Source organism: Corvus kubaryi, unplaced genomic scaffold (assembly GCF_017639235.1).
Source record: "Corvus kubaryi isolate FWS band 111438036 unplaced genomic scaffold, C.kubaryi_AGA036_p1.0 37236, whole genome shotgun sequence".
Classification (NCBI taxonomy): domain Eukaryota; kingdom Metazoa; phylum Chordata; class Aves; order Passeriformes; family Corvidae; genus Corvus; species Corvus kubaryi.
The window spans coordinates 2,148,964-2,176,219 of record NW_024581067.1 but is presented as its reverse complement, the minus strand read 5'-3'; the positions used below and the strand labels follow the sequence as shown (position 1 = coordinate 2,176,219).

Sequence of the window (27,256 nt, the reverse complement as noted above, 5' to 3'; positions counted from 1 at the left end):
GTCTGAGCCAGGGTCAGCACTGAGCTGGTAACTTGGTGTGAGTTTTCCTTTAACCATTGTCATAGAAGCTGGAAATGCCCCTTTTAGGAGCAAGAGAGCTTTGGATCTGTGTGTAAATCACTGCATTCTTCACCTTGGTCATTTTGGCAGTTGGGGCCCTTTTTTTTCCAAGGTGTTTTTTCAGAGTAAACTGATACCAGTGAAATTTTGCACTTCTCTTTCAAGATGAATGATCTTCCCATCAAGATCAGGACACAGACACAATGAAATTTCCTGTGACCAGATGTAGACCTCTTCTGTAATCTTTAATCCACTTGCAAGTTTAATAGATATTGTGCTTATTTAGATATTCCCATGACATAGAGGTGCTTTTTAAGAATGCCAAAAATCTGTCATTTTGAATAACGTGTTTGTTGCCTTGGTGTCTGATACCAAGCATTATATTGATACATAGCTTTAAATACACATGCCACGTGTTATCTGTTCAAAATGGAAAGCAAACTGAGTTTAAGAAATTATTTAGGAATTCTGCCAATAATGGTATTGAATCTGTGTTGGAAGGTGTTACCTGGAAGTATTGCGGGATACGTTTGCAGTGTAAGAGAAATGTGTAAGGGGAGGAAGAAGGACCTGCACGCCCTTGTTGTGCTGATGGGAAGGGGACAACACTCGAGCTTGCAGGGAAAGATTCCCTTATATGTATGCCATGTCTTTACAGTCTGTTTCCTGGCAACAATTATGACCCTTAACAAATAGAAATGTAAAAAAAAATTAATTACAGAACAATTATATATCAATAAGTGAACATTTTTATTTTTAAGCAAAGACTTTTAATTTTGAGGGTTATTTCTACAGTGAAGAGCTTATGATAAGTCATGTAATTTGTTTTTTTTCTTATTTTCTTTTTCTGCTTGATCCCTTTATAGGTTCAGAGCTTTATGCGGGGCTGGTTATGCAGAAGAAAATGGAAAACTATTGTCCAAGATTACATTTGTTCTCCTCATGCAGAGAGCATGAGGAAGAGGAACCAGATAGTTTTCAACATGGTGGAGGCTGAGTCTGAGTATGTGCACCAACTTTATGTCCTGGTGAACTGTTTTCTGCGGCCCCTGAGGATGGCAGCCAGCTCCAAGAAGCCGCCCATCAGTCACGACGACGTCAGTAGCATTTTCCTCAACAGGTATGGGGGTTTAATTTGGGGTTTCTTTTTTGGTTTGAGACTTCGTTGTGGCTTTTTATTTGGGGTTTTTTGTGGATTTCCCTGACTGCTCCTCCTCATTCTGGTTCAGCTGACAGTAGAGAGGCCTGGCCCTTGTTTTGGCTGTGGTGCAGGTGGTGTCACTGAGCCAGACCACGTTTCCAGGGGTGAAAGGCAAAGGTGCTGCAGGTGATGCTGTTTGAAACCAGCATGACTTCTTTACCTTCCTACATTCTGTGTCTTCCTCTGCCAGAGGAAAAAAAGGACAGATGGTGCCTCGTGTGGCAGTTCTCTTAATTTTCTCTCACCTTTCCTGTTTCTTTTTTCTCTTAAGAGAGCAAAACTGGACTTAGTGGCCTCATATCCTGATAAGATCCTGATAAGACCCTGAGGATGAATGTGTCAAAGCTTCTATTTTCTGTTGTCCTGCCTAAGGAGTCTCCTTCCCTCTCACTTGTGTTTTCATATCCTGCAAAAAAAGAATTGTTCTTCCATTAGGCATCCAAGTGCTGTTGTAATGAGCATGTTCAAGTAACCCAGGAGGCATTTAACTTCAGATACAGGATTGGGATTGCATCCAAGTCTGCTCCAAACTTCTAAGAAATAGAATATGTTCTTTAGTCATGAGGCAGGTTTCCTTTTCCTTGTTAGAATATGAATACAATGTTAGAATCTTTCTACACCAAATATTATGGTTTTTTTAGAAGCACTGAGCCAGTATTTTTAAACAATGCAATGAAAGGAAGCACTTATTTACATAACAATAACTGTCTTCTGTTTTTTTCCTAGCAAAGTGCAAAAGAGGAAGAGATATTTCTCTGTGAATTATTAATCAGAAAATAAAACCAGAATTGTCTTTTTGTTTGTTTAAATACTTGTTTTTCAGTGAAACAATCATGTTTCTCCATGAGATATTTCACCAGGGCTTAAAAGCAAGAATAGCTAACTGGCCTACCTTAATTCTAGGTAAGTTACTTTATTTTCTATAGGGGTATAAGTTTCATATTTGTTTTTGAAAATTCAGCAGAGATTTTTTTTTTTTTTGGTAAAGACACGACTTCTTAAAAGTCCTTTTTGAAGGGAATGCATTTGCAGAGTTAAAACCACAAGATCAGGTATAGTGGGAATCCCATGTGAGCCGTAATGGTCTGTATATGAGAATTGCTCTGCCCTAAGCATTGATTCGACTTACATTTTTGGTCATACTGTCTGACTATAAGATAATCAGAGCAACCATCACTGGGGAGGTGAACGAGCTATGTTTAATGTTTCTAAATTGTCAGTATATTGGAAACAGAACTGATTACAGCAATTCACTTCCAGAGAAAACACTACTTTCTTTAAAAATGTATTTCAGTAGATGGGTAGCTGGGGAAAAACAGTAATTTCTCTGCCTTTTCTAGCTGACTTATTTGACATTCTGTTGCCAATGCTGAACATATACCAAGAATTTGTTCGGAATCATCAGTATAGCCTACAAGTACTGGCAAACTGTAAGCAAAACAGAGATTTTGACAAACTCTTGAAGCAATATGAAGCCAACCCAGCATGTGAGGGCCGAATGCTGGAAACTTTCCTTACCTACCCCATGTTTCAGGTAGTTCCTGTGTATTTCTTGTGTATATTTGGTTTTAATTTTCATTTTATGTTACTGATATTATAATCAGTTGAAGGCTCTTCTTGCTTAACTGGAAATACTCTCCTGCAAATTAGTTTAGTTTAATTTATTTTGTTGTTACACCAAAACTCTGCCTGCGGAGATCTCTTCCCCAGCTATGCTGGCTCATTTTTGTTCAGAGTCTTACAGATGTTGAAGGGGAGTGTGGGATGAGGATAACACCAAGGAAAATTGCCAAGGACCAATTCCTTGACTTAGGACCTCTGATTATAAAGTCCACGGAGAGGTGACATACAGCAACTTGGAGCAGCCATAAGCATCTCACTAGGAATACATTTTGTATCTTTCTCCCCTCTTTGTTCTCAAGTGACTTACTCTTTAGAAAATGAAAAGTGAACTGCGAAAGTTTTGAAAACTGTACTTACCCTCCTGATATTTTACTGTGATCTGCCTGGATTAGACATTTGGAGCTGTTTTAAGATGTCTATGAAGCAGTGGCCTGATAATTTTGTGTCTTTTTCGTTTAACCTGACATTTCACTCATCAGAGGAATACTGAAACCCCTCAGTTTGCTCAGTTATTGGCAACCCAGATAGAGAAAAAAAACTTTAAAAGGGGCATCAGTGACACCTACATTACTGCTAGTTATTCATATTAGCCCAAGGAGCCATTAGCACCTGCAACAATACTTTTTTAATTTTTGAGGTGCTATATTTTAAAGTTTTTATGTATGTGGGGGGTTTTTTGGGTTGAGTTGAAACCAGGTCAAGGGAAGAGATGCTCCTGTTCCTGTGTGATGAGGAGTGTTATTATGCCATTGCTGATGACTTTCCACTTGAGCATAATGTTGCCTCTCCTCCTACATAATTCTTGTTGTGTCAGACAAGTTGTGCTGCACCATCACTTGGTTCTGGTTAAAAGCTCTGAAGGGTCCTTCTTACTGTGGTTAAAAGCTCTGAAGGGTCCTTGTTACCCTGTAGCCAAATCCTGGACATTCTTCAACCTCCTTTTGTGCAATGTGAATTTTAGCTGAATGCAAACAGGTCACCTGGTATTTTCAATGTCAAAAGAAATTTGCATGCTCATAATCTATTAAAATTGAGGGAGGATATATATGGATTTACTGATATTATACCGTATTGGTTTCAAGATTCCCAGATACATTATAACACTTCATGAACTTTTGGCTCACACACCACATGAACACGTTGAGAGAAAAAGCCTTGAATTTGCTAAATCTAAACTAGAAGAACTTTCAAGGTAAGATTTTTCTATGTTATGATCTAATAATTTTGAATTAAAAGTTTTGAAAAGAAAAACCTGTTTTTCTTTATTTGGTTTTGCTCCTTTAAAAAAGATACATATTTTAAAGAAAAGGATGAAACCTAAACCAGAAGATAATGAAAAATAACAAAAATATCCCAGGGTAGTATTTTGTCTCTTCTATTTATTCGTTTTTTTTTTTTGCAAACCTAAATCTACAAGTGTCTTTTTGTATTTTGGTTAGGGGAGAATTGAAATCACTATAGAAACTAGTTACTCCTGGGTTATGGACAGAGCAGTTTTCTTTACATAGAGAAATATGTTTTTTGTTCTTAGCTTAAAGAGAGAAGGGCATTTTAAATAATCAGGGTCTTGAAAAGTACTTAGTTCTCTATCTGTGTTATAGTTTTTGCATGCTGATATGAAAACCGACTTTCATATATGCTTCAAATAGTAAGATAAGCAGGAACTAAAGATATATTCTGAGGACTGATGCTCCCTGTGGAAACCTGTAGAATGAAGCTCTTCCCTGAACCCCCAGACCTTTCTCAGATGTTCCTCTCATCAGCCCAGTGGGAAATGTGGTTCTCCTCTCTGGGAAACTGAGTTTTCTGCTGTGAACAAAGGGACCATGAGTGAACTCCAGGATATAAATATTCAGTGTCTGGAGTATTCACTAAAGATGGGCTTGGAAAATAGTTAGTTGTAAAAGATCTGCACAAGTAGATAAATCAGCTTTGGATTGGCTTCATCTCGTAAGTCGGAGTTCATTGCTGATCCAACTGATTCATCACTGAACATTCAGAATTGGAGTCTGAGACTGATCCTGTCTGCTCATAAAGTCAGTATAGAGCATAAATATAAAATAAAGTGACTCATTTCCATCCCTTTAATGTAGTTCCGAGGGAGGAGGAGATTCCAGAAAGTGTAGTCCAGTTCCAATTTAGGAAAATATCACTACAAGATCATGTAAACTCCTGGGTTCATTTCAGCGTTGAAAAAAACCATCTCTATTTTTCTCTGTAAGGGGAGGGATGCCTATTAAAAAAAAAAAAAACAATCAGAGAAAGTAAATGGTGAAGTATCAATGATGTGGTTGTTGAGGGAGAGAAAAAAAAGGAAAGGGAAAAAGGGAGGGGGGAAGGGAAGGGAAGATAACCCAAAAATAGAGGAAGAAATAAGAGAGAGAAAGCAGTAAGAGGAAGGGAGGAAGGGATTGGTACATTGAGATGTAAAGATGAAGCAGGAACAGAGTGGGACCCTAAAGCCATGGAGAGAAAATCTACAATGTGCTCTACACAATTCTAGGCAAGACTTCCCTGTTTGTGGCAGCCCAGTCCATTAAGGATCAAGTTCTCTTCTATCAGCTGTGAAGTGTTTGTAGCTCGGTGGCATCTGTCACATGTGTTCAGGAATAGTCCCTAAACAAGTCTGGCAAAATTGGCTCCACTGCTGAAAAATCAAAATGATCACAAGAATTGTTTGAGAAGAAGAGAAAAAAGGCAAGAGACTTGCTCTGGAGTGATGAGGCACTGGGTGGGTAGATCTGTTCTGCAGCAGGTGGTGAAGGTCATGCACTGTGTCTGCGCTCTCTAAGTGAAAACAGACACAGCAGGTGTGAGGCACGTTTTGGGGAGATAAAGTGCATTTTGCTTTGTCTCCAACAGAGTGATGCACGACGAGGTGAGTGACACAGAAAACATCCGTAAGAACCTGGCCATAGAAAGGACCATAGTGGAGGGCTGTGACATACTGCTAGATACCAGCCAAACCTTTATACGTCAAGGTAAGACATTGCTCTGCAAAACTGCCCGTGTAATTATGCAAAACTGCACTAAAGGCAGCAGGGGTCACACTGCCATCGCCAGGCTGGGCACTGTCAGCATCCTGAGCCTGCCCCAGGTCCCTGCAGGGTGAGTCACAAAATCCCCCGAAAACAGGTAATTTTGGGCTGCGGTTGGTCCTCAGTTCTGAACTGTTCTCTTCAGGAACCATGAAAATCAGCAGCAGTGAGTGGCAAAGCCCCCATGGGACAGTCATTCACATTCTGCCTGGACTGTGGTCCCAAGGGGATGGAGCAGGGGAAGAGCAGTACTCTTTCCCTTTCTGTCTGTTGATAGTAGCTTTGGAAACTTTTTCTGCTGAAAATCAGTTATAGCAGGGGTGGAATTTGTTGTTAAGTTCCAAAAAAACTGTGCTAGAATAACTTTTCCATTTTAAATAAGGGACAGTTTTTGCCAGGAACTGCAATTTGGTTACAATTCCTACTTGGTGGTGTTTGCTTTAACTGCTTATTTTCCCCCCATTTATATAATATTTTAATTCTGGATCTCGTAAAGCAAGTTATTGGGTTTGTACACGGTAACTACAGATCTGTAGTGTAGGATTTTGACTGATTTTGCTTCTTTGTGCTGAAAAGCATTAAATATACTCAGGAAACGGTAGTAATATAATTTAGGTGCATCCCTTCATGAAACCTTTTCCAGATAACCTCATGTACTAGTTTGAAAACAAACCAGTGGGAGGCACTAAGTCAGAATAACAATTTAATGGAAATTAAAGAAAAAGGGGAACAAAAAGGTAAAAGAAAACACTGTCAAACTGACAGAGTCAAGGTACAACCTGACACCCTGTTAGGCAGGGTGGTGGTAGCAGTCTGGTAGAATGGTGGCTGCAGTCCTCTGAAGCGGTGATCCTGTAGTGAAACAGTCTGCTCTTCCTCTGGAAGTCCAGTGGTGGCTGTGTAGCTCCTGTCCTCTGGAAATCCAGTGGGAAGCCCGGTGTCTCTGGTGTTCAGCCTCAGCTTATATCCACGATGGGATGCTTGGTTCCTCCCTCTGGGCGGAGCATCTCACAATGGGGTAACGAGTCATGAGGCAGAGTGTTGATTAGGCTCATTAACAGAAGATAGTCCGGAGGGAGTTATCTCTGAGTCAGGCGGCAGGACAATGATGGGCAATTAACAGCAAGATAGTCTGGGGGGAAGGAGGCAAGGAAACACTGCCCCACCTGATTTTAACAGCTGATGGGGATGGTAATAGAATACACTGCAACCCAGGACACCTCAGCAGAACATCTGGTATTTAATAGGGCCATATCACAGCTGGTAATTAATATGCTTTCTATACATTTTGAAATGCATTTTGTGCTGTTTCTGTATTAACTATTAAATTTTCTTTAATAACTTCCAATACTATTTTTACAATAGCTGCTATTAAATTACTTGATTCTTCATTAAATATATGCATTTGTTATCTCTGAGGTGTTCTAAGAGTTATTAATATGGCTTTAAGAAAAAAACCAAGTTGTTTTGCATGCACAGCTGAACAATTATAAGGCTGTGATTATCCTAGGTTGACTTGTACCATGAAATTTAATTAAATTTTAGAATTTTTTCCCCAGATTATTACAATATGTAATAAAAATATGTGTTTATATATATATATGGGGGTTTTTCCCTTAAGACTGGCTGGTAATATTTTGTCTGTGTACCCAGTGTTTCTTCAGTAAAACTTAGAATTTTTTCTGTGGGAATCAGTCTGAACAATTGCTGTTGGAGTGTTAGACCCAGGCCAAACGCTGTAAATAAATTGCATTCCGATTTACTTCTAGGCACACAGTCAGAAGGTGGTGGACAAGAGTGTGTGTTACAGAAGGTTGTATCAGTTTATCTGGTGGAACATCCACTGGCTGTGATTCTGTGCAAGGGCAGAAATCTGAATAAGGCAGATGAAGTAATGGAGCCCATTTCCCTTTTACATCTGACCGTGGGGTCATGTCGGCAGTGATGTCCATCTCCTCTAATTTCAGCCGGGCTTCTGTTTGTTGTGTTGATTAGCATAGATGGGTACAGGAACCTCTTTTTCAGCTTAAAGCAGGAGAGAGGTGTTATTACCTTTGTCTGGGCTTTTCCTGTGGATGTTAATTACAACTTTGTCTGTGTTATAGACTTTACTTTTTAAAGAAGAGATTGATTCTGTTAAGTTGCACATGTTGAGACCACAGGAACTGTCCCTGGCAGTGTTTTGCAATGCAGATTGTGAATTCTTCAAGTTTCTTGGGGTCTGATTTTCCCTGGCTCTTACTTAGGGACAGTTTTTATAGTCAGGCACACAAACAGGTGAGGAGCATTTTCTTTGTGAGGCTAAAGGACATGCAGGGAGTCTCAAATCTGTTGATATCCAAACAAGTGGGCATCTCGAGCCCCTCTAGTGCCTGCACACACTCTGATGTTTCTGCCATCAGCTGCTGTGAATTTACCTCTGCTGATAAAGATACCATAACCACAAAACCATGCAATGGCTGAAATGGGAAGGGAGTTGTGGAAATGATCCATTCCAGTCTCAAAGCAGCACCAGCTGGAGGAGGTTGCTTTCTGCCATGTCAAGTCAGGATTTGGTTGTTTCTAAGGACAGAGACTCCACAACCCCCCTGAATGAGTGACCTCTTCCAGTGTTTAACCCTCTGCACAGTAAAAACAAACAACAAGAAAAGGGTAACAAGCCCCAAAACCTTCAGCATGGGGAAAGCCAGACTGAGTTGGTAAATCAGACAGTTCAGTGTAGAGTTTTAAATGTTTGGGTTTGTTTATAAACACAGCCTTTTATATTCCTTAGATTGAGCAAAGGCTGAGAGAGTGATTGTTGAAGCACTGAAGTGCTGAAAGTGCTTAGGTCTGTGGCTGGATAAAAATTCCTGGGATTACACTATTGTCCAAACTATACTGTTAGTGAATGTTCTAAAATTAGCTTCACTTGCTCATTGCATCTGTACATTGGCCAGTTGTGACCATTTTTTTCCTTAAGAGGAAATCTGTGGTAGAGCCAATGCCCAGTTTTGTTAACCACTAAAGCCTGCTGAGAATGCCCAAGGTCCTTGCTTGGTGTCAGCCATGCAGTTTGTGTAGGAGATGTGTTCCTCTCTATAAATGTGGCAGAGAGAAAATGCAGACTCTGTTTTCTGCTCTTAGAAAGAGGTTTGCTCTGTTTTACCTTATTAAACAGTATTTCAGCTCCATGCAACAACATTGTTTAAGCTTCAGCCCATTATGGCAGAACAGAGTATGTTAATCCTGTAAGCTTGCTAATGAAAATAAAACTAACTAACTAACTAAAGTTACCTGTAAACTTACATCTGTAAGCGTATAATATATATAGACACTATTACTCTAATAAGCAAAGCAGAAACAAAGTGTACAGATTGAATATTGCTACCCTAAATGTGTGGATGGAATTTTAGGACTAAGAGTACCCTGGGAATTTTGTCTGGGAATTGTTTTGAACATGCTGGCCTTGCAACGTGGCTTGAGGGACAGTCAGTGTAACGTGGAAAAGTCACTGTTCCAACACATGGAAGTGATGTCCTCCCTGTCTCTCACAGCTGAGGCAGGTTGGCTGTTTGTCATGGGGAAATGCACAACAGCCTATAAATATTTACGTGTTTGGGTCAGAATGTAAGTGAACTTGAAATGTTCCAAATTCCTTTGCAAAATTCTAGAGCACAACTTCACTCCACTGTTCTGTTTAGGTGGCACAAGTCATGTTACACACATTAGTCTAAATGTGAAATGTCTGTCAGAGAACACTGTTCTCTGGCAAATTTTCTGCTGTGTATTTTCCCCTGTCAGTAGAAGTTTACATATTAATAACTTAAAGCTAATTAAACATCTAGAGAGAGCTAAGTGTAGAAAAAATGTAGATAAATATCAGCTTTCTCAGTTACTATAATTTCTCTGATACTTTAAGTCTGCATATGCAACCTTGTAATTCTTTTGACGACATAGAGTAAGAATTGCTAATTTAATATTTAATGGATAATTCTGTCAGGCTGGCATTGTGTCAGGATGCTGCCACTACTTTGAGCTTTGATGCAGCTGTGCTAGTTGGTATCTGGAAGAGGCAGGTCAAAGCCTTCTCCTCCTGCTTGTTCTGCTATGAAGCTCCCTTTGCATCATCAGTTTTTTGGTGCTTTTTGGACCTTTCTCCTATCAGGGAGCTAAGTCAGCTGCCTCTTCCTAGAATTAGTTTCCTGCTGGTTAGGCTGTATTAGTACCTGATGCTGGAACCAGACATGAGCCAGTGTAGAGGTAATAGTGAGGAGCGATGTGTGGGAATGAGACTAGGAGGTCTCTTGGCTGCCCTGTCTGCTAACAGCAAGTTGTGTGGTAGAAGTCTTTCTGTTTAATATACAGAGGAGTTGCACTTCACCACCAAATTTAACTCCTGCTCCTAATTTGGAGGTGATACACATGGTGGTATCAATGTGGAAAAGTTGGTCAGAGACTAAGACGTGAAACAGCAGAGAAGTAGAGCTGTCCCCAGCCTGGAGCTCTGCAAAGCACAAATTCAGGCTTATGTAAGCAGGTTCAATTTAGTTCGGGAGTGTTTTACTGGTAACACATTTCAGATGAGCTGTGGAGCACTGACAGTTATGCAGTACAAGATAAGAAGAAGAAATGTGCTTCATTTCCATCTCTCTTGCACACAGGCACACACACATACACAAACTTTTTTCCTTCAAAACATGTTCCCATTCTCTGTCTCTTTGGCTTGGAAGTGCCTTGTCTTTTGCAAGTGTAGTGGCTGTCGAAGTGATGTTTGCTGTTCAGCTACATTTTCTGATCAGTGTCCTCTTAGTGTGTTTAATTGCCTAATCAGCCCTAGATCTAATCCTGCCATTTACACAAGTGTTAGTCTGGACTGTACTTGTTTGAGTGTATTTATGATAAGAAACAAAGGGAACTTATGCAATGCAAGAGTGATTAACTTGTGCCTAAAAGAGACACTGATAATACATTGATACTGGAATGAAGGGTTGCATTAATTAATGTAATAGTATTCAATGAATTAACAACCTGAGCACTGCCTACTAAATATTACTATAACATAGTAAACTTTGCACCTTCCTTACCAGGTTCCCTTATCCAGGTCCCCTCAGTTGAGAGGGGAAAGCTTAGTAAAGTTCGCCTAGGCTCGTTGTCTTTGAAGAAAGAAGGAGAAAGACAATGCTTCTTGTTTACAAAACACTTTTTAATTTGTACAAGAAGCTCAGGAGGAAAACTCCATCTTCTTAAGGTATGGACTTTTATATTATGATTTAATTTGCAAAATGAAAACACGTCTTTGGTGGACTTTCAACACTTTACTGTTTTATGGCTTTAACATGAGCTTTGTGTTAGTGGTTATAAACAAAAGTGGAGTGGTGCACAGTATTTAACTGCTTTGTCTTTTCATTGCAAATAACAGAATTCAGCCAATTTTCATTTTTTAGACCCAGTTACTTCTAGTAAACTGGGGATTAGAAACAAGGCATTGATGTATCTATTTGCTTGAAATAGTGAATAAATTCAGTGTATGTAGCACTGAATTTAAGTCAGTTTTCAGTGCATAAATCAGCCAGTACAACCCTGCAGAATTGCCAAAGAACATTTTCCAGAGCTCTAATAAAATTAATTTTCAAAGTCAATTCTGTTTTCCTGAACAGCATGTTCTCTTAAACTAAAATGTCATCTAAGAACAATCTTGTTATATTTGTTGAGAATCAGGCGTTCGTAGTGCTGGCTTGTGGATAAAGAGATGTTGGTAGTTCACAGAGTGGATTATGTTGAATAGAATTTTAGTTTGACATACCAAGAGCTTATTAAGGTTCATATGCTTTCTCACTTTGCACCTCTTAAATAGTTCAAGTACTTCTGCAAAATAAATAGAGAATTTAAAAAATCTTGTACGTATTTCACTTAAATTCAGAAGATGACATTCTTGTTAACTTTTTGGGAACTTGTGAACAAGTCTGTCTGTGACATAAATTAGAGTGTGGTAAAAGTGAAAGAAGTTTTGTACATTGTACTATTCATCTGTTGGATTAAGAAAAATTATATTTAATCTGTCTGGGTTTAGTTCTTTAAGGAAAAAATGTTTATCATGGAATTGATGTATCTTTGTTAGAGCTCTGAGTAATGTAAATGTTAGAGTAAGGTGTGTCAGCGTTTAAAAAACCTTGTGACAAATGGGAATAAATAACATTTGTGTGAATTGTGCTCTGTTTCCACAGACAGGAGGTGTTCTGTCTCTAATAGAGTGCACACTGGTCGAGGAGACAGAAGCGAGTGATGATGATTGTAAGTTAAATTCAGCTGTCAGTAGTAAGTACAGTTTCTAGTTTCCTAAAATTAGTACCCTTTTTTTTTTTTTTTTTAATAAGAGCAAATAGATACGTTTTTAAGAAACGAGTAGAATACAGTGTGAAACTGATTTGGTGGAATGGGGGATTGTTACACTGTATTTTTTCCTGCTGTTGACATCCTTTATTGGATTTTCAAGAGGGCTGGCTGGAGAAATGTGACAAATTCTTTGCTGACTTTTCTATACAAGTTTGAGCAGAGCATCTTGTAAAATAAAATTTAAAAAAAAAACAGCCAAAAAAAACCCCCCAAGCCCCCCAAAAAACCAACTTAAAAGCAGCAGATAATCAGCTTTCTGAAATACATGGGGGTTGAGTGAGTCGGTTTTGTCTTGGGCTCCCCACAAATTTGGACTTGTGAGCTTCTTCAAATGGAATAACAAAACATGGTACCAAGCTGATTTTTTTGTTAACCCTTTTGTCTTCCATCCTGCACTTTGTCAAGTTTTACACTTGATTTGTAAAAGTAGTTTCATTAATTTGAGTGATACTTCTGGTATGGTGATGGTATGTTAGCATGCAAGTGTTAGAAGAAACTTTAAAAGCAAATCCCAGTATTTTTGTACTTGGCATATGTGAACAGCAAAATGACTTGTTGGATACCTAATTGGATTTGCTCTTTATACAGAAGATGTTTTAAAGCAATTTTCATTTTAAATGAAACCACTGTTTTCTTTGTCTTACACTCTGAAGTTTCACGTTGTGACTTTTTCTCTCCCACTCTGGCTGTAAAGCAAAAGGTTCTGGGCAGGTGTTTGGACACCTGGATTTCAAGCTCGTAGTGGAGCCTACAGATGCTCCTCCTTTCACGGTTGTCCTTTTAGCTCCATCACGGCAGGAGAAAGCTGCATGGACAAGTGACATCAGTCAGGTACCTCGGTGCTTTCCTCACCTGGTTTGTGTTGAGGTCTTCGTTCACTCTGTACTTCTGAAAACCAGCCTGAGACAGGGGTGCTGAATGTCTTTGCTTTGCTGTGTTCTGCATGAGAAGCCCTTAGTGCTGCCTGTTTTCCCCAAAATTCTGTCATTGCATTTGAGTCACCAGGGAAGTGTGTTTCTCAATAACAGAGTATAAATTTCAAAATTGTCCATGGACAAACATGAAGCTAATGGTAATAATTTCTATGTCTAAGGATAGCTCATCCAGATACATATTTTGGTTTAAGAAGGAGGATAGTACTGTTTTTCTCATGATTTGCATACAGATCAAAAATCACCTGAAAGTCCTAGTGTGAAACTGATACCATATCTTATTAATAATGAAGTAAGAAAATGGGATAAACTTCTTTTTCCACCAAAAAGTACTAGCAAACCATTATAAATAATTGCTGAGTGGTCTGACAGTGAGCAGGAGCTGTCTGTGTTGTGAATGAAGGAAAACGGTATTTAAAATTTTTAAAATGTCAGGGATACGTTGTTGTTTTGTTTTTTTTAAATAGCTTTTAGTTAAAAACATAATAGACAAACCTCATAATAATGTATTTGTGGAAAGAAGTTGAATGCATTCAAAAAAATCTGAACTTCCAGCTCACCAGAGCTAAATCAAGGCTATTTGTGTTTTGTTTATGTACACAAACAAGAACATATTTCTCTTATAGTTCTGAATTCAGGTCCTATCCTCTATTAATTTAGAGAGAAATAGCTGATTAGAGAAATAGCATCATGGAATGTCATGCATTTCCAAAGTTGCTATCATTGCCGGCAACATCTCCAGATGAATCATCATCATAATGAGTAGAAATTGCTTAAAAAGAAGTATTTTGAGTTACTTTGTGCTGGATTAACATTTTTGAAAGAACAAAAATAGGAAATTAAAACTCTCAAAAAACAGCATGAGCTGCAACTTGCTGTCCTACAGACAGACCTGGTTGAAGAATTTTTTTACAAAACCAATTTTCAGTGAATTATGTTGTTCCACTGACATGTAAAATTACTGGAGTTATTTGCTGGTGTGGAAAGACTGTTTAAGAACACGAGTAAGTCCATTCTTAGCCTAAATTATAATATGTTAAAAAGTCATCTGATACCATGATTGGTGCTAAGGGCTTCTTTGAAACATTTCAAGTTCAAATAGGGAAAATACATGTATTTCTACTAGATGTGTTTGTCACTGCTTATAAGTAATGATTTGAGAAAATCATTCTGTGAATTATTGCAGCTGCACTTTCCAAATAATCTTAAAAACCTGAACTGAAAACCATATACAGCTACGTAGATGATACTTTAAATTTGTAGCTATAGATGTAATCTAAACCTGAAGAGGCCTCTGATTGTCAGGTTTGAGCAATCCAATATCAATCACTGCTCTGCTATGAAATGTTTCAAAGCCTGAATCCTATATGTATTCTTGAAGTCAAGATAAATGTATGTGATAATTTTTGAAACTCCTTTTTACTGATGTAAGGAGATTGTATTTATATATATACACACACACACATATATATATATATGTATGTATGTATGTATGATACTTAATGAATAGAAGTGGAAAGTATTATAAAGGCAAGAGCCCTGTAGGGTTTAGTAGCAGGTTCTTGTTGCAGACCATATAAATCTGATGCTCTGTGAGATTTGTTGAGTTCCAGGGGCAAGGCTTGTAGTGCTGAGTTTTCTCAGAACCCCAGGATCACTGAGGCTGGAAAATCCCTCCCAGACCATCAAGTCCCAGCTGTGCCTGATGCCCACCCTGTCCTCAGCCCAGAGCACCGAGTGCCACCTCCAGCCCTTCCTCGGACACCTCCAGGGTTGGGCACTCCAAACCTCCCTGCGCAGCCCCTGCCAAGGCCTGAGCACCCTTTCCATGGGGAAATTCCTGCTGCTGTCCACCCTGAGCCTGCCCTGGCCCAGCCTGAGGCCGTTCCCTCTCCTCCTGTCCCTGTTCCCTGCCAGCAGAGCCCGACCCCCCCGGCTGCCCCCTCCTGTCAGGGACTTGTGCAGAGCCACAAGGTCCCCCCTGAGCCTCCTCTGCTCCAGCCTGAGCCCCTTTCCCAGCTCCCTCAGCCGCTCCTGGGGCTCCAGAGCCTTCCCCAGCTCCGTTCCCTTCTCTGGACATATCTGAACTACATAAAACTGCATATGAAAGTCCCTCCTAATTCCCAGCCCAAAACAAGAGTTTGCAGGGAACAGCTGGATAGCTTCCTCACAGGTGTGTTTCACAAGGAGCACCACTTGAATTTGTTTTTACAAGTGTGTTTCTGGAAGCTTTTTATATTCCCTTCTGATCTTTTGCACAGAGTAAAGGTTAAGGTATTACCGTACCCCTTGGAGTATAAAGCATTGTGACTTTCTTGTGGTCTTGATTTTTCAAGCTTACACTCATTCAGAAAATACTACAAGTAATGAGTTCTGTTCCCTTTCAAAGGAGCTTCAAAGGAAATATCACTTGCAACTCAAAATACTTAATCATGTGGAAAGAAAAGATTGCTGAACTGAATACCCTGAGAGGCAAAGGCTAGAGAAGCATGTCGACTCTAATTTTTGCATCACTGCTTTTCATCTGAGAAAATACCTTGTCTTAATCAGCCCATGACCTGCAAAAGCTATGCTTCAAGCTTCTAGGGATATGAAAAGTGTGGGAATAAGTCCCCTTACCCTGTGTTTTGATTTTAACAGTTTTCAATGTTTATTTTCACAGTGCATTGATAATATAAGGTGCAATGGATTAATGACAATAGTGTTTGAAGAAAACTCCAAAGTCACAGTGCCACATATGATCAAGTAAGTGCAACAGTGAACAAAATAGATTGTTGTGTTTCTTCAACAAAATTTTAACAAAATGTGTTTAGAAAACGCAAACTTCTATTTTTCTTCTATTTTGGTTAAATGGAACTGATCCTATATCCCAAAACATATCTTTTCAAATCCCTTTCTTGGTATTGTAGGGACCACTCAGAGTGGTGAACTCTTAATTCACAGTGTTGGATCACAGCTCAGGTTTTTCTGGGTTTTGACTAGTTGGCTGCAGTTATGCCTCAGATGAAGGATTTTGTCCTTGGGTGGCTCTTCCCTGTAATCTCATAATTTTGTTGGAGATATTCTAAAATGTCCTCAGAATTTATGTGACTGCAGACAAGTACCATTTTTAAAGGTATTTTGTTATATTAGCCAAAGTTTCTGTTCTCTATATTTACTTCTGTTAAAAAATTATTTTCTCTCATAATTTTAACTGATCACATCAAAGTAGCATCATTGTTTATAAGCCTGCTTCCCTTACCTTTGGATTCTCACAGTTATTTATTGTAATAAATAGGTTTTCTTTCTAGTGAGACATTTTCAGTATGTGGTTCCAAATTTTCAACACAACTTGGATCTTCTACATACCTCAATTTACATGAGTTTTACTTACTACTATCCAGTATAAATATAAGTGAATAAAACATAGGGATAGACATAAAACTATTTCCTTTCTTAGTGTTACCTGTCACATCTCTTCGTTTCTCAAATGCCTCTTTTGTCGTTGTTCCCTCTCCTCTTTTTGCACTTAGAAATGGGAGAGAGAAAACATCTGGGAATGCACTGTTAGGGCACATACCCTGGAAATAAGGCATTTATTGTCTTCAGCATTATTCCAGGAACACTCTGTCACCTGCTGAGTGTTAAATGTACATTTGTCCCCTTTCAAAGTATAGCAGGACCTTAGTCCCAGTGTCAACAGAAAGGAATATTAATTCTAAAGGACATACAGGATCTTAACAACAGACACAAATTTGGTGTACCCTTTCTTAAATTTTACTTGTCTAATTTGCAGCACACTTTGACTTTCAGAGTCAGATGTCATTGGATGATATAAACAAAAAATTGCCACTTTTCCAAGGGCCCAGCTGAAGAAACAAGAATTTTTTTGTTGTTTCTTTTATGTAATACAGTGTAGAAGTGTGTGGAATATCCTAATCTTTATTCTGAGAAAATCCAGTAATTTTTAACGAAAGGATTGGGTTATTGAAAGATGCTTTACTTAGTATTCATCCTGTTTATTTACAAACTAAGCCTTCAACTAGATAAAATTAAGCAAAACAGAATTTGACGGGAAAAAAATTCATTATGGGTAGAGTTACATAAATGACTTTTATTTTGATGTCCAAGCAAAAACTGGTCGGGTTTTGTTTTTTTCATTGAAACAAAAATTCTCCTTAGTTTCTGCTTTGAAATTTGAGATGTTTAGTGCTGTTTCCTCTTTCCTTTTTTAAAACAAAAAGTAATTCTTGGAGCCTGAAGGCAGATGTGAATTTGCAGGTGAGCCTTAAACTTAGCTGGGGGGTCAATTTTGCTGGGTTTTGTTAGGGTCCATTACTCTATTTTAGATAAAACTTGATCCCAGCAGGAAAAATTGCAATCAATTATTCTATACTGAGATTTTAGTAATATTGAACCACAGTCCACAGCAGCCTGAAAGAGACAACAGGGGACGATTCTGCCGCCTGTTCCATTTCAGAAATTTAAGCATCATTAACAGTTTCTTAGGCTTTGAAGTGTAAAACATTTGCCAAAAATAAAATTTAGGTTCCCTTAGTTATGGAAGCAGGTATCACCACAGATTAAGAGTTTTCTTGCATTGATGAAACACAATAGTGCATAAATATTTGCTGCTATTACGTTGCCAGGAACAGCTAAAGGGATACCACTCCTGAGCCATAATCACTCATTGGTAAAGTGTTTTAAATTTGTCTTTTGTGTAGATCTGATGCCCGTCTTCACAGAGATGACATTGATATTTGCTTCAGCAAAACGCTGAATTCCTGCAAGGTCCCCCAAATCCGCTATGCTAGCGTCGAACGCCTCTTGGAGCGGCTCACGGACCTGCGGTTCCTGAGCATCGACTTCCTGAACACCTTCCTGCACACCTACCGCATCTTCACCACCGCGGCCGTGGTGCTGGAGAAGCTGTCCGACATCTACAGGCGGCCCTTCACCTCCATTCCTGTCAGGTGCGTGTGCGGCTCTTCGCTTCCTGTCACGGATTTCTCAGAGAGATACCGTGGCCTCATTCGCTGTTCATTTTGTGGGCGTTTTGCCCGCTATTTGCTGCTTATAAATAATCTAAGAAGAAGGTTCTTAGTGTGTAGGATGTCAGTTTTTAAGGAGAGTCTGTCTCAGCTATCTGCCCAAGCTTTGAGGACTAAGTGTCACACAGATTTTGCAGTGCCGTGCAGACTTGCACAAAATTTAAGCGTTTTCACTTAAACCTGTTCAGTGTTTGCTACTGTGTTGCTCTTTTTGTGTTTCTTACTCTCAGGTCTTTAGAATTGTTCTTTGCCACCAGTCAGAACAACAGAGGGGAGTACCTAGCTGACGGGAAGTCGCCACATCTCTGCCGCAAGTTTTCCTCTCCTCCTCCCCTGTCACTCTCCAGGACCTCCTCACCCGCCAGGACACGGAAACTGTCACTGACATCCCCTCTGAACTCCAGGATCGGTGCCCTCGACCTCTCTGCTTCGTCTGTGGCCAGCAGTCCTACCTCAAACTACAGCCCAGCCACATCCCCGCCGCCCACGGGCAGCAAGGCGCCACTGGACCTGAGCCGGGGGCTGTCATCCCCCGAGCAGAGCCCGGGCTCAGCTGAGGACAGCCTGGAGAACCCACGCCTGGACCTCTGCAACAAGCTGAGGAGGAGCATCCGCAGAGGTATTCCATACCCACAGAACATGGAAACCGGGCATGCTGCTCCCTGCTGCTCCTCTGGTCGAGGCTGTGATATGCTCTCTGTTCCCACTGCTTTGCTGCTTCTTCCTAGCAACAGCAGCACGGCAAAGTCATAGAATCACAGAATGGTCTGGGTAGGAAGGGAGCTTAAAGCTCATCTCGTTCCAACCCACACCACCTTGTCTGTTTTCACTTCAGTGCTGTGTTAAGGAGAAAGGCATAAGAGAATATTTGATGCCAGCTGTGTTTGCTGAGGTGAGAGATTTTTGAGTTGTACCATTTTCTACAGGAAGTAAAATATTAAGTTAAAAAGAAAGACCTAACAGCTTTAAGATGTTTGCTTAGAGGGCTGGTTTTCCGAGAAGATTCCATCACTAATCCAAATAAATAACGCATGTGATGTCCTCAGCACACTGGTGACATTCGTAGCAGGTGGTGTGAATGTCACCTGGTTATCCCTCCGGAAGGTACAAGTCTAAAACAGATTAATTGCTCCTGAGCAAATACCTGTTTACTCTGTGGATTCTGTAAGGCACCTTGGAATAGGTTTTACTTCCACAGGGCTGAAGTTGGTTGATGTAAACCTCACGGTGGGCATCTAGGGTGGGGTCATTGTAATTATAGATGGCAAAGTAAGGAAGTAGCTCCAGTCTCACAGGAAACAGACGTGGGCATTATTTCTCCTTTGGGGACAGAGGAGTGGTCCCCAAAGGGTCTTCTTAATTGGAACAGAAGTTTGCAGTAATTTTTTTCTATTGCTGTTACACTAAACAGAAAATGATGCAATTTAAAAATGCTTTTTGTATTCCTAAAATGAATATTTTAAAATGGTTTTACATGGCCTGGCTGACAGTCTCAGGAAATTGATCTATGAATCTGAGCAAAATGTAGCTCAATTTTCATTGGTAGTACTGTAATAACAAAAACTAATGAGAGGAAAGAAGAAAAGGATTACACAATACAAAGTAAGACAAATAGGTTTGAGAAGTCATGTCTGCTCCCTACTGATGAATTACCACTGCCCTGCTAATAAATTAGATGTTTCATTATGCAGAGGGATTGTTTTTACAGAATGTAGCCTATTGTTTAACAAAAACGCCTTTTTGACAGGCAAGTTAGCCACCGTAGCATTCCAGGAGTCTGTCTATCAAGGGCAGAGGCTGGTTTTGTCAGAATAATGTTAGTTTTTTGACCATGGGATGTCTGTTGAACACGTGGTCTTCTGACACCTGATGGGATGCACCTTCAGAGGGGAAAAAGGTTTCTAGCATAGGAACTAGGAGGACTTGTTGATAGAGCTTTAAACTAGTTTGGAAGGGGGAAAGGGACAAAACTGGGCTGGGTAGTGAGAGGCAGTGGGGTGATGCACCTAAACTTGAGGAACTGAGTGCTGGTGGGAGGTGTTGGCTACAACAAACCACACCTGAAGTGTTTCTGTTCCAACACACACAGCATGAGGAAGAAACGAGGAGCTTGGATCCTTGGCCCAGTCCAGGTGATTTGACATCACTGGCATAAGTAAAACCTTACTGGGATGAGTCCTGTGATTGAAGTGCCCTATTGAACAATTACAGACTCTTTAAGAAGAACAGGCAGGGCAGATGAGGCTGAGGGAGGCATTGTATGTAAGAGAAGGGTTAGAATGTAGGGAGGCCACAACTGGCACAGTTGAGAGCCTCTGGGGAAGAATCAAGGGGCAGTCAAATGATGCAGATGTCTCTAAGGGAGTCTACTGTAGATCTCCCGGCCCAGACAATAACACCAATGGAACTGAGGGATGCATCCCTTTTTTGAGGAACTAAGGGATGCGTCCAAGCCAACTGTCCTTGTACTTCAATCTGTCAGAAATCAACTGGGAGCATCACACAGCTGGTACAATCCAGGCCAGAAGATTACTAAAACACCTGGATGACAACATCATATACAAGTACTAGGAGAGCTGACTAGGAAAGATGCCCTCCTTGATCTGTTGCTTGTTTACAGAGAGGGTTGCATGAATGACATGATTGGTGGCCATCTTTGCTACAGCAGCCACAAAGTGATTGAGTTTAAAATCTCTGTTGCTAGGAGGAAAAGTGCCAGAAAAATTTCACCCTTGGACATGAGGAGAGCAGACTTTAGGCTGCTCAGGGAAATAGTGAGCAAGATCCCTGGGAAAATTCTTCCAAAGGTGCTGGGGTCCATTACTATGGGTCACATTTTAGGCATCACCTCCTAACAGCACAGGAAGAGGCAATTCCAGAATGCTGAAAGTCAAGCAGATGAGACAGAAGGAGCAGATGCTTGGCTGAGCAGGGATCTTCTTTTGGAGATAAAGCAGAAAAGGAAGGTGTATGCCCAGCAGGAGAAGGTTGGGTGATGTGGCAGGAACACGGAGATGCTGCTCTGCAGGGAGAAAATTTTTGCAGCCAAAGCTTAACTGGAGTTGCAACTTGCCAGAACTGTGGGGGATGATAAAAAGAGGGTTTTTAAATACATCAGCAAAAAGCAGTGCAGAAATTACATTGGCCCATTTCAGAATGAGGATGGTCACCTCACAGATAGGGAGTTTGACAAGACAGGGATATTTAATGTTTTCCTTACATCTCTTCAACATGGGCTAAGGGAGTCCCAGTGCCCTGAGCTGAATGACCGTGATTTGAGAACGATAAACTCACAGTTGATCCTGAAGTTGTAGGGATCTGCTGCACCAGCTGGATCCCTATAAATCTATGGGGCCTGATGGGGTTCATCTGAGAATACTCAAAGAGCTGGCAGATGTCATTGTGAGGCTTCTCTCAATATTTGAACAATCTTGGGAGTCTGGAGAGGTCCCAGTTGAGTGGAGGCTGGTTAACATTGTCCCAGTTTTCAAAAAGTGCAGGAAGGGTGATCCTGGAAACTGCAGGCCCATCAGTCTCACTTCAATACCTGGTAAGGTGATGGAGAAGATTATTCTGTGAGGTATTGAAAAACACCTGGAGGACACCACAGGCATTGTGTTACTGAAAAATGGACAAAACCTCCCTAGCAGCAGTGCAGCATTAAGAAGCAGCCGTTCTTCATTCAGCTGCAGGAGTCAGGGGATGTCTCCTCTGCAATACCGTGTGTGCTGAGCACACAGAAGGTCCTGTTCATAGGCTGTACATCACATGCATGCTCACAGCTCTTCCCAGAAGAAACACACATATGATAATTATTCCCCCAAAGTAATCAACATATGTTCCTTCCCTTTTCACTTGAGTTTGTCTGTCTCAGGGGTCTCTGCAGTGGTCTCTGGTGGTTGTCAGCCCTGAAGTTACACTTGACCACCCCATGAATTTGGTGTTACTTTCTCAAACCTGGAGCTAAGTTGGCAAAACTAATGTAATTAATTATTTTGCAGATGAAAACATATTCTCCTGCTCCTCTTTTTGGTTGATGTTTAACATGGTCCCCATTATGCAGTCCCACAGGCCAGTGATTTTACAAAATAATCATTGTCTTTTCCCTACCAGCTGAGCAAACAGGTATTCATCTGGCAACAATAGGTCAGCACAGCTTCATGAAGGGAAGGTCCTGCTTGTCGCACCTGAGCTCCTTCTGTGACAGGGTGACACACCTGGTTGACCCAGGAGAGGCAGTCATGCGATCTTTTTGGACTCCATCAAAGCTTTTGATACAGTCTCTCCCAGGATCCATCTGGACAAGCTGTCCAGCCTGCAGGTGGATATAAACACTGTGGGCAACGGGCTCACGAGTCAGGCACAGAGGGTGGCAGTGACTGGGGTGACACCAGGCTGGCACTGGTCACTGCTGGGATTCCAGGGTTCCATCCTCAGCCCTGTGCTCTTCAACATCTTCATTAGCAACCTGGACACAGGACTCTAAGGAATACTAAGTAAGTGTGCTGATGACACTAAATTGGGAGGAGCTGTTGACTCCCTTGAGGGCAGAGAGGCCCTGCAGAGACAGCTCAGAAAATCAGAGGTGGGAAATCACCAACTCTGTGGGGTTTAACAAGAGGTTCTGCACCTGGGATGGGCACCCCTGGCTGTGTGGATGGACAGGGGAACGAGGGGCTGAAGAGCAGATACGGGACAGGACCTGGGGGTCCTGGTCCATGTCCAGTTTGACCTGAGTCAGCAGTGCCCTGGAGCCAGCAGGGACATCCTGTCCTGGGGGACACCAGGCCCAGCAGCACCTGGTGCAGCCTCACCTCGAGACATGGGGACAGTTTTGGGCACCATAATATCAGAAAGAGCTAAAACTCTTGGACAGTGTCCAAAAAAGGGACATGGGGATGGTAAAGGGTCTGGTGCGGCCACCCAAAGAGCTGCTTGAGGGTGCTGGGCTTGTTCCACTGCAGCAGAGGAGCCTGAGGGCAGAGCTCAGCTGGGACTGTGGCTCCTCCTGAGGGCAGCTCTGATCTCTGCTCCCTGGGACAGGGACAGGACCCAGAGAGCAGCTGGAGCTGTGCCAGGGAGGGTCAGGCTGAGATCAGGGAAAGGTTCTTCCCCCCGAGGCTGCTGGGCACTGCCCAGGCTCCCCAGGGAATGGGCACGGCCCCGAGGCTGCCAGAGCTCCAGGAGCGTTGGGACAGCGCTGCCAGGGATGCCCAGGGTGGGGTTGTTGGGGGGTCTGGGCAGGGACAGGGGCTGGGCTGGGTGATCCCTGTGGGTCCCTTCCTGCTCAGGATATTCTGTGATCTTTGCTCATGCTTTATGCTTTCAAAAAGTACTGGTTAGCTGTTGTGCATAATCATGGATATTATATATCCAGTATGCTGGATGTTTTTACATTAATTGCATAACAGACTATTTATATATATATAAAATAGAGTTATTCCTATGCAAAGTAGAGCAAATTCTTCTTGTGCACTACTGTAGCCACATTCTAACCAATGTGATGATAGCACAGCACGTCTCAAAATACAGACTGTCTGTTAAAAGTAATCACAGACAGGTAACTGTTGTCTTAGGTGTAGCATATTTTCTACATATTTTAAGGTGAACTGGTAAAGAGCAGGTTGTTCTGCCCTTGTATAAGCACTGGGCATTGTTGGAGGGTTATTCACATTTCACACTGTGGTCTGTCAAAGCTGGAAGTGTTACCTGGACAGTACAGGGAACACTTGGAAATGGCCAGAAACCCATAAAAATGCTAAATTTCTGTCAGTGCAGTGTCCCCCACCTCTTTGGGATGGTTCTCCTGCTGAACAGCTTGCACTCAGTCTGGAGAAATTTGCAGGTAGAGAGCTCTGTGCTGCAGTAGAGGGTCCTTTTGCCACTCAGCTGCATGCAGCATGTTGAGGAAGATGACTAAGTTTAAAAAGAAATCTCATAAAGGGGATAGAAATGGGTGGTACTGTTGCTCTGGTACTGCCAGAGTTCCAAAAACCAGCTCTGGCTTACTCTAAATCCAGTACAACTGCACGAAATCTGTTCTGTAAAAAATGGTGATTGTTGTTCTCTATGACTGTTCATTTACATGCTGGAATTTTCACCTTCTTTGCCTACTTTCAAGGTTGTTTGCTTTCAGAGTTTTTATTTCCCAAACTTTTTGTTTATATTTATCTTTATAGACACAATGCTTATGCTGCAGGCAGAGCTCTCACATCAAATGCAGGATGTATTTTATCAGTTTATTTTCCCTCATTTTAGAAGCAGTATTTCTCCCATTCCTTTTTTTTTATTCTTCTGATAGAAGAACTCTGCAGTGTACTAGTTTGCTCTCCGGTGCTGTTGGCAATTTTATTGGACAGATTTTGAGTACGCTTTGTTATTCAACAAGGATTACTTTCCCTAGCTCATAGAAAACCTATGAGTTCAAGTACCCTTACTATGTGTGCATGTCACTGCATATTCTCCTGATTGAAAGTGCAGTTTTATCCAACATACTTTAAAATTGACAACTTGCTGGTTTTCACCAAGCTCTTTATTTATGAGCTTTTGTGTTACCGGTACAAGACTTTCCCACTCCTTTAACTCCTTCCAGAGGATAATTATTGCTGAGTTAATGGCAAAATCTCATGGCAAGTTCCAGAGGTGGTACTGTTTGAAAGAACTATTAACCAAATTATGCATGATCATCAGTATTGACATTTATTCTCTTTTAAAGCAGCAGTTCTCGAATCTGTGTCAGTGGACAGGACTATTCCTGAAAGCACCTCAGTGGTGGACACCACAGAGCTGTCCCCGTGCAGGTCCCCTTCGACACCGCGTCACCTCCGCTATTGGCAGCCAGGAGGTGAGAGACTGACACGGCCTGGCTCTGCCAGTCACTCTGAAGAGAGTTTAATCACTGTACCTGTCATCTGTGCTGGGCAGTAGAAAGTAGTAATAATGTTTGAAGCATCTGGTTTGCTTGTGTTTTTCGTATTTCTCAGGTGTTAAAAATAAAAAAGCGATTAAAATGTGAAGTGTGCCTGTTAAATTTGAGTAGCAATAATGAGACGTGGAAGCATGTTGAGACTTCAGTATGATTCAGTGTTCTGAAATAGCTCGAGCAGGATGTGCCCAAGTTCAAGACTAATATTGAATCAGTCCTGTTCTCACAGAACTCTCAAGACTTTGACATATTTTTTTCAGCTGATGAGGGGACATATTTTGGGCACCATCTGTAATCATGAAATACACAACACCCATTGTTGTCAATGGGGAGTGACTGTGTCTGTTTCTTTGTGTAACACTGAACATTTACAGATGGTGTCACATTATTCATTCCAAAATTTGAATAAGCTGCTCAATTGAAGAGGAAAAAGAGAGCTTGAGCTCCTCAAATAGCTCTCACATGTCTCTTTGAAATCATTAGCAGGGCTGTGAGCTGTGTCCATGAACACCTAAAATGCTGCCAGCTCCTGCAGACCAGATTTCTGGGCAGGTGTTTCATACCTGGGACTAAAACAGAAGCAGAGCAGAGTCTTCTCACCTGGGTAATACGTTGCTAGGACACTTTAGATTTAAACCAATAGTAATTTTCTATGACTGGGCACATTTGTGGCAAGAAGGCAAGATTTGGGAGCTGGAAACTGTGGGCAGTGTCATATTGTCTGAGTCCTAGTCAGAGACAATGTTCACAGCACTCCCTGAAGAGAAAGTTTGATAAAATCTGCATAACTGTGCTCATCCTGGGCAGTGACCAGGGAAAACATGTAAATCCGGTTATGGTGAATATGCTTAATTCTCTGACAGAATTTTTTGTTTAGGTTGATTTTCTATGCCATTGTTTTTCACTTTGTCTCTCTTTTTTTTTTTTTCCCCATCCTGTTTGGTTAATATCTTGTTCCTCACCTTGGCAGTGTCTTAGATGTTTTTTCTGTTGCAACATTAATTATACTGACCTGGAAATACAAAACACAAATGTGATTATGATACTTTCATTGTCTTCAACAGAAAATCATCTGACAGTGTTAATAAACAAAATACTCACAAAGTTACAAACATTACTGAAGATTCTAAGTCCTGTTGTTGGTTAATGAAAAGTTTGTCGAAGCTAATTTTTTCCTGTCTCTTCCCTTTACAGTGCAGACTGCTGACAACAGCCACTGCTCAGTGTCTCCTGCTTCTGCTTTTGCCATTGCCACAGCTGCAGCCGGGCACGGCAGCCCGCCAGGTGAGGGGCTGTGCTGTGCAGGGAGGGGTGGCAGTGGCACACACAGGTTCTCAAGAGATAAACATTTCTCAGAACAGACCTCTGTGTTCTTACGAGCACATGCTCAGCTCAGATGGCACTTGGAGCAGCCTGGTCTAGTGGAAAGTGTCCCTGCCCATGGCAGGGTTGGAACTGGGTATTTTTAAGGCCTTTTCCAACCCTGTTAGTTGATTTCTTAATATTTCTAATCCAGTCTGTTACTGAAAGATTAATCTTTGACAAGTATGTGATCTGCTAAGCATCCAGATAATATCTTTCTTGTTTGGTTTTTACTCGCAATTTAAGATCTTATTTTTTTAAATGAAATTCTCTATGTCCAAAGGTGGCATGCAGTTTTACTTATTGCAAGTGTGTACTGTATATTCCTTGGAAAGCAGCTACTGACTCAAGGTATTTAGTGCAACATAAAATACTTGATTTAAGTTTTGAATGTGCTGCTCATCTTGCTATGTACCCTTTGACATATTAATATCTTCCACTAACAGAGTCCTCTCATAGGTCATGTTGCAAATAAACCCCATTTTTTTTAAAGTCTACAAAATCAACTACCCTTTGGCTTGACGTGCTCAATCCCACGGTTCATTCTGATGATGAGTAACAAAGCACAATCCAGCTGTAAACCCACACTTGCCTCTTTCCCACTGGAATGTCAAGAAACTAGCTGGAAGACCCCAGTCTCAAAATCATCCATGAAATTCTGTGTAAGACAGTAAAACACCTCCGTGGATCTCTGGATTTTGTATCCACTT

The 27,256-nt window shown here is 41.1% G+C and overlaps 1 protein-coding gene across 4 annotated transcripts in view; it reads left to right on the top strand.

The window, feature by feature from the left end:
• Window positions 1-27,256, top strand: part of RASGRF2 (Ras protein specific guanine nucleotide releasing factor 2) — a 116,847-nt gene that overhangs the window by 47,993 nt on the left and 41,598 nt on the right. Inside the window, exons 5-17 of one of the 4 annotated variants that reach the window (XM_042023076.1) lie at window positions 927-1,180; window positions 2,085-2,164; window positions 2,602-2,795; window positions 3,967-4,076; window positions 5,747-5,865; window positions 10,992-11,152; window positions 12,129-12,195; window positions 12,992-13,128; window positions 15,892-15,974; window positions 17,933-18,181; window positions 18,490-18,878; window positions 24,978-25,103; window positions 26,379-26,468. In XM_042023076.1, the coding sequence (XP_041879010.1) occupies window positions 927-1,180; window positions 2,085-2,164; window positions 2,602-2,795; window positions 3,967-4,076; window positions 5,747-5,865; window positions 10,992-11,152; window positions 12,129-12,195; window positions 12,992-13,128; window positions 15,892-15,974; window positions 17,933-18,181; window positions 18,490-18,878; window positions 24,978-25,103; window positions 26,379-26,468 (2,059 nt within the window). Of the gene's footprint in view, window positions 1-926; window positions 1,181-2,084; window positions 2,165-2,601; window positions 2,796-3,966; window positions 4,077-5,746; window positions 5,866-10,991; window positions 11,153-12,128; window positions 12,220-12,991; window positions 13,129-15,891; window positions 15,975-17,932; window positions 18,182-18,489; window positions 18,879-24,974; window positions 25,104-26,378; window positions 26,469-27,256 lie in introns of all 4 variants that reach the window. The other 3 variants (XM_042023075.1, XM_042023073.1, XM_042023072.1) reach the window with 3 other exon arrangements.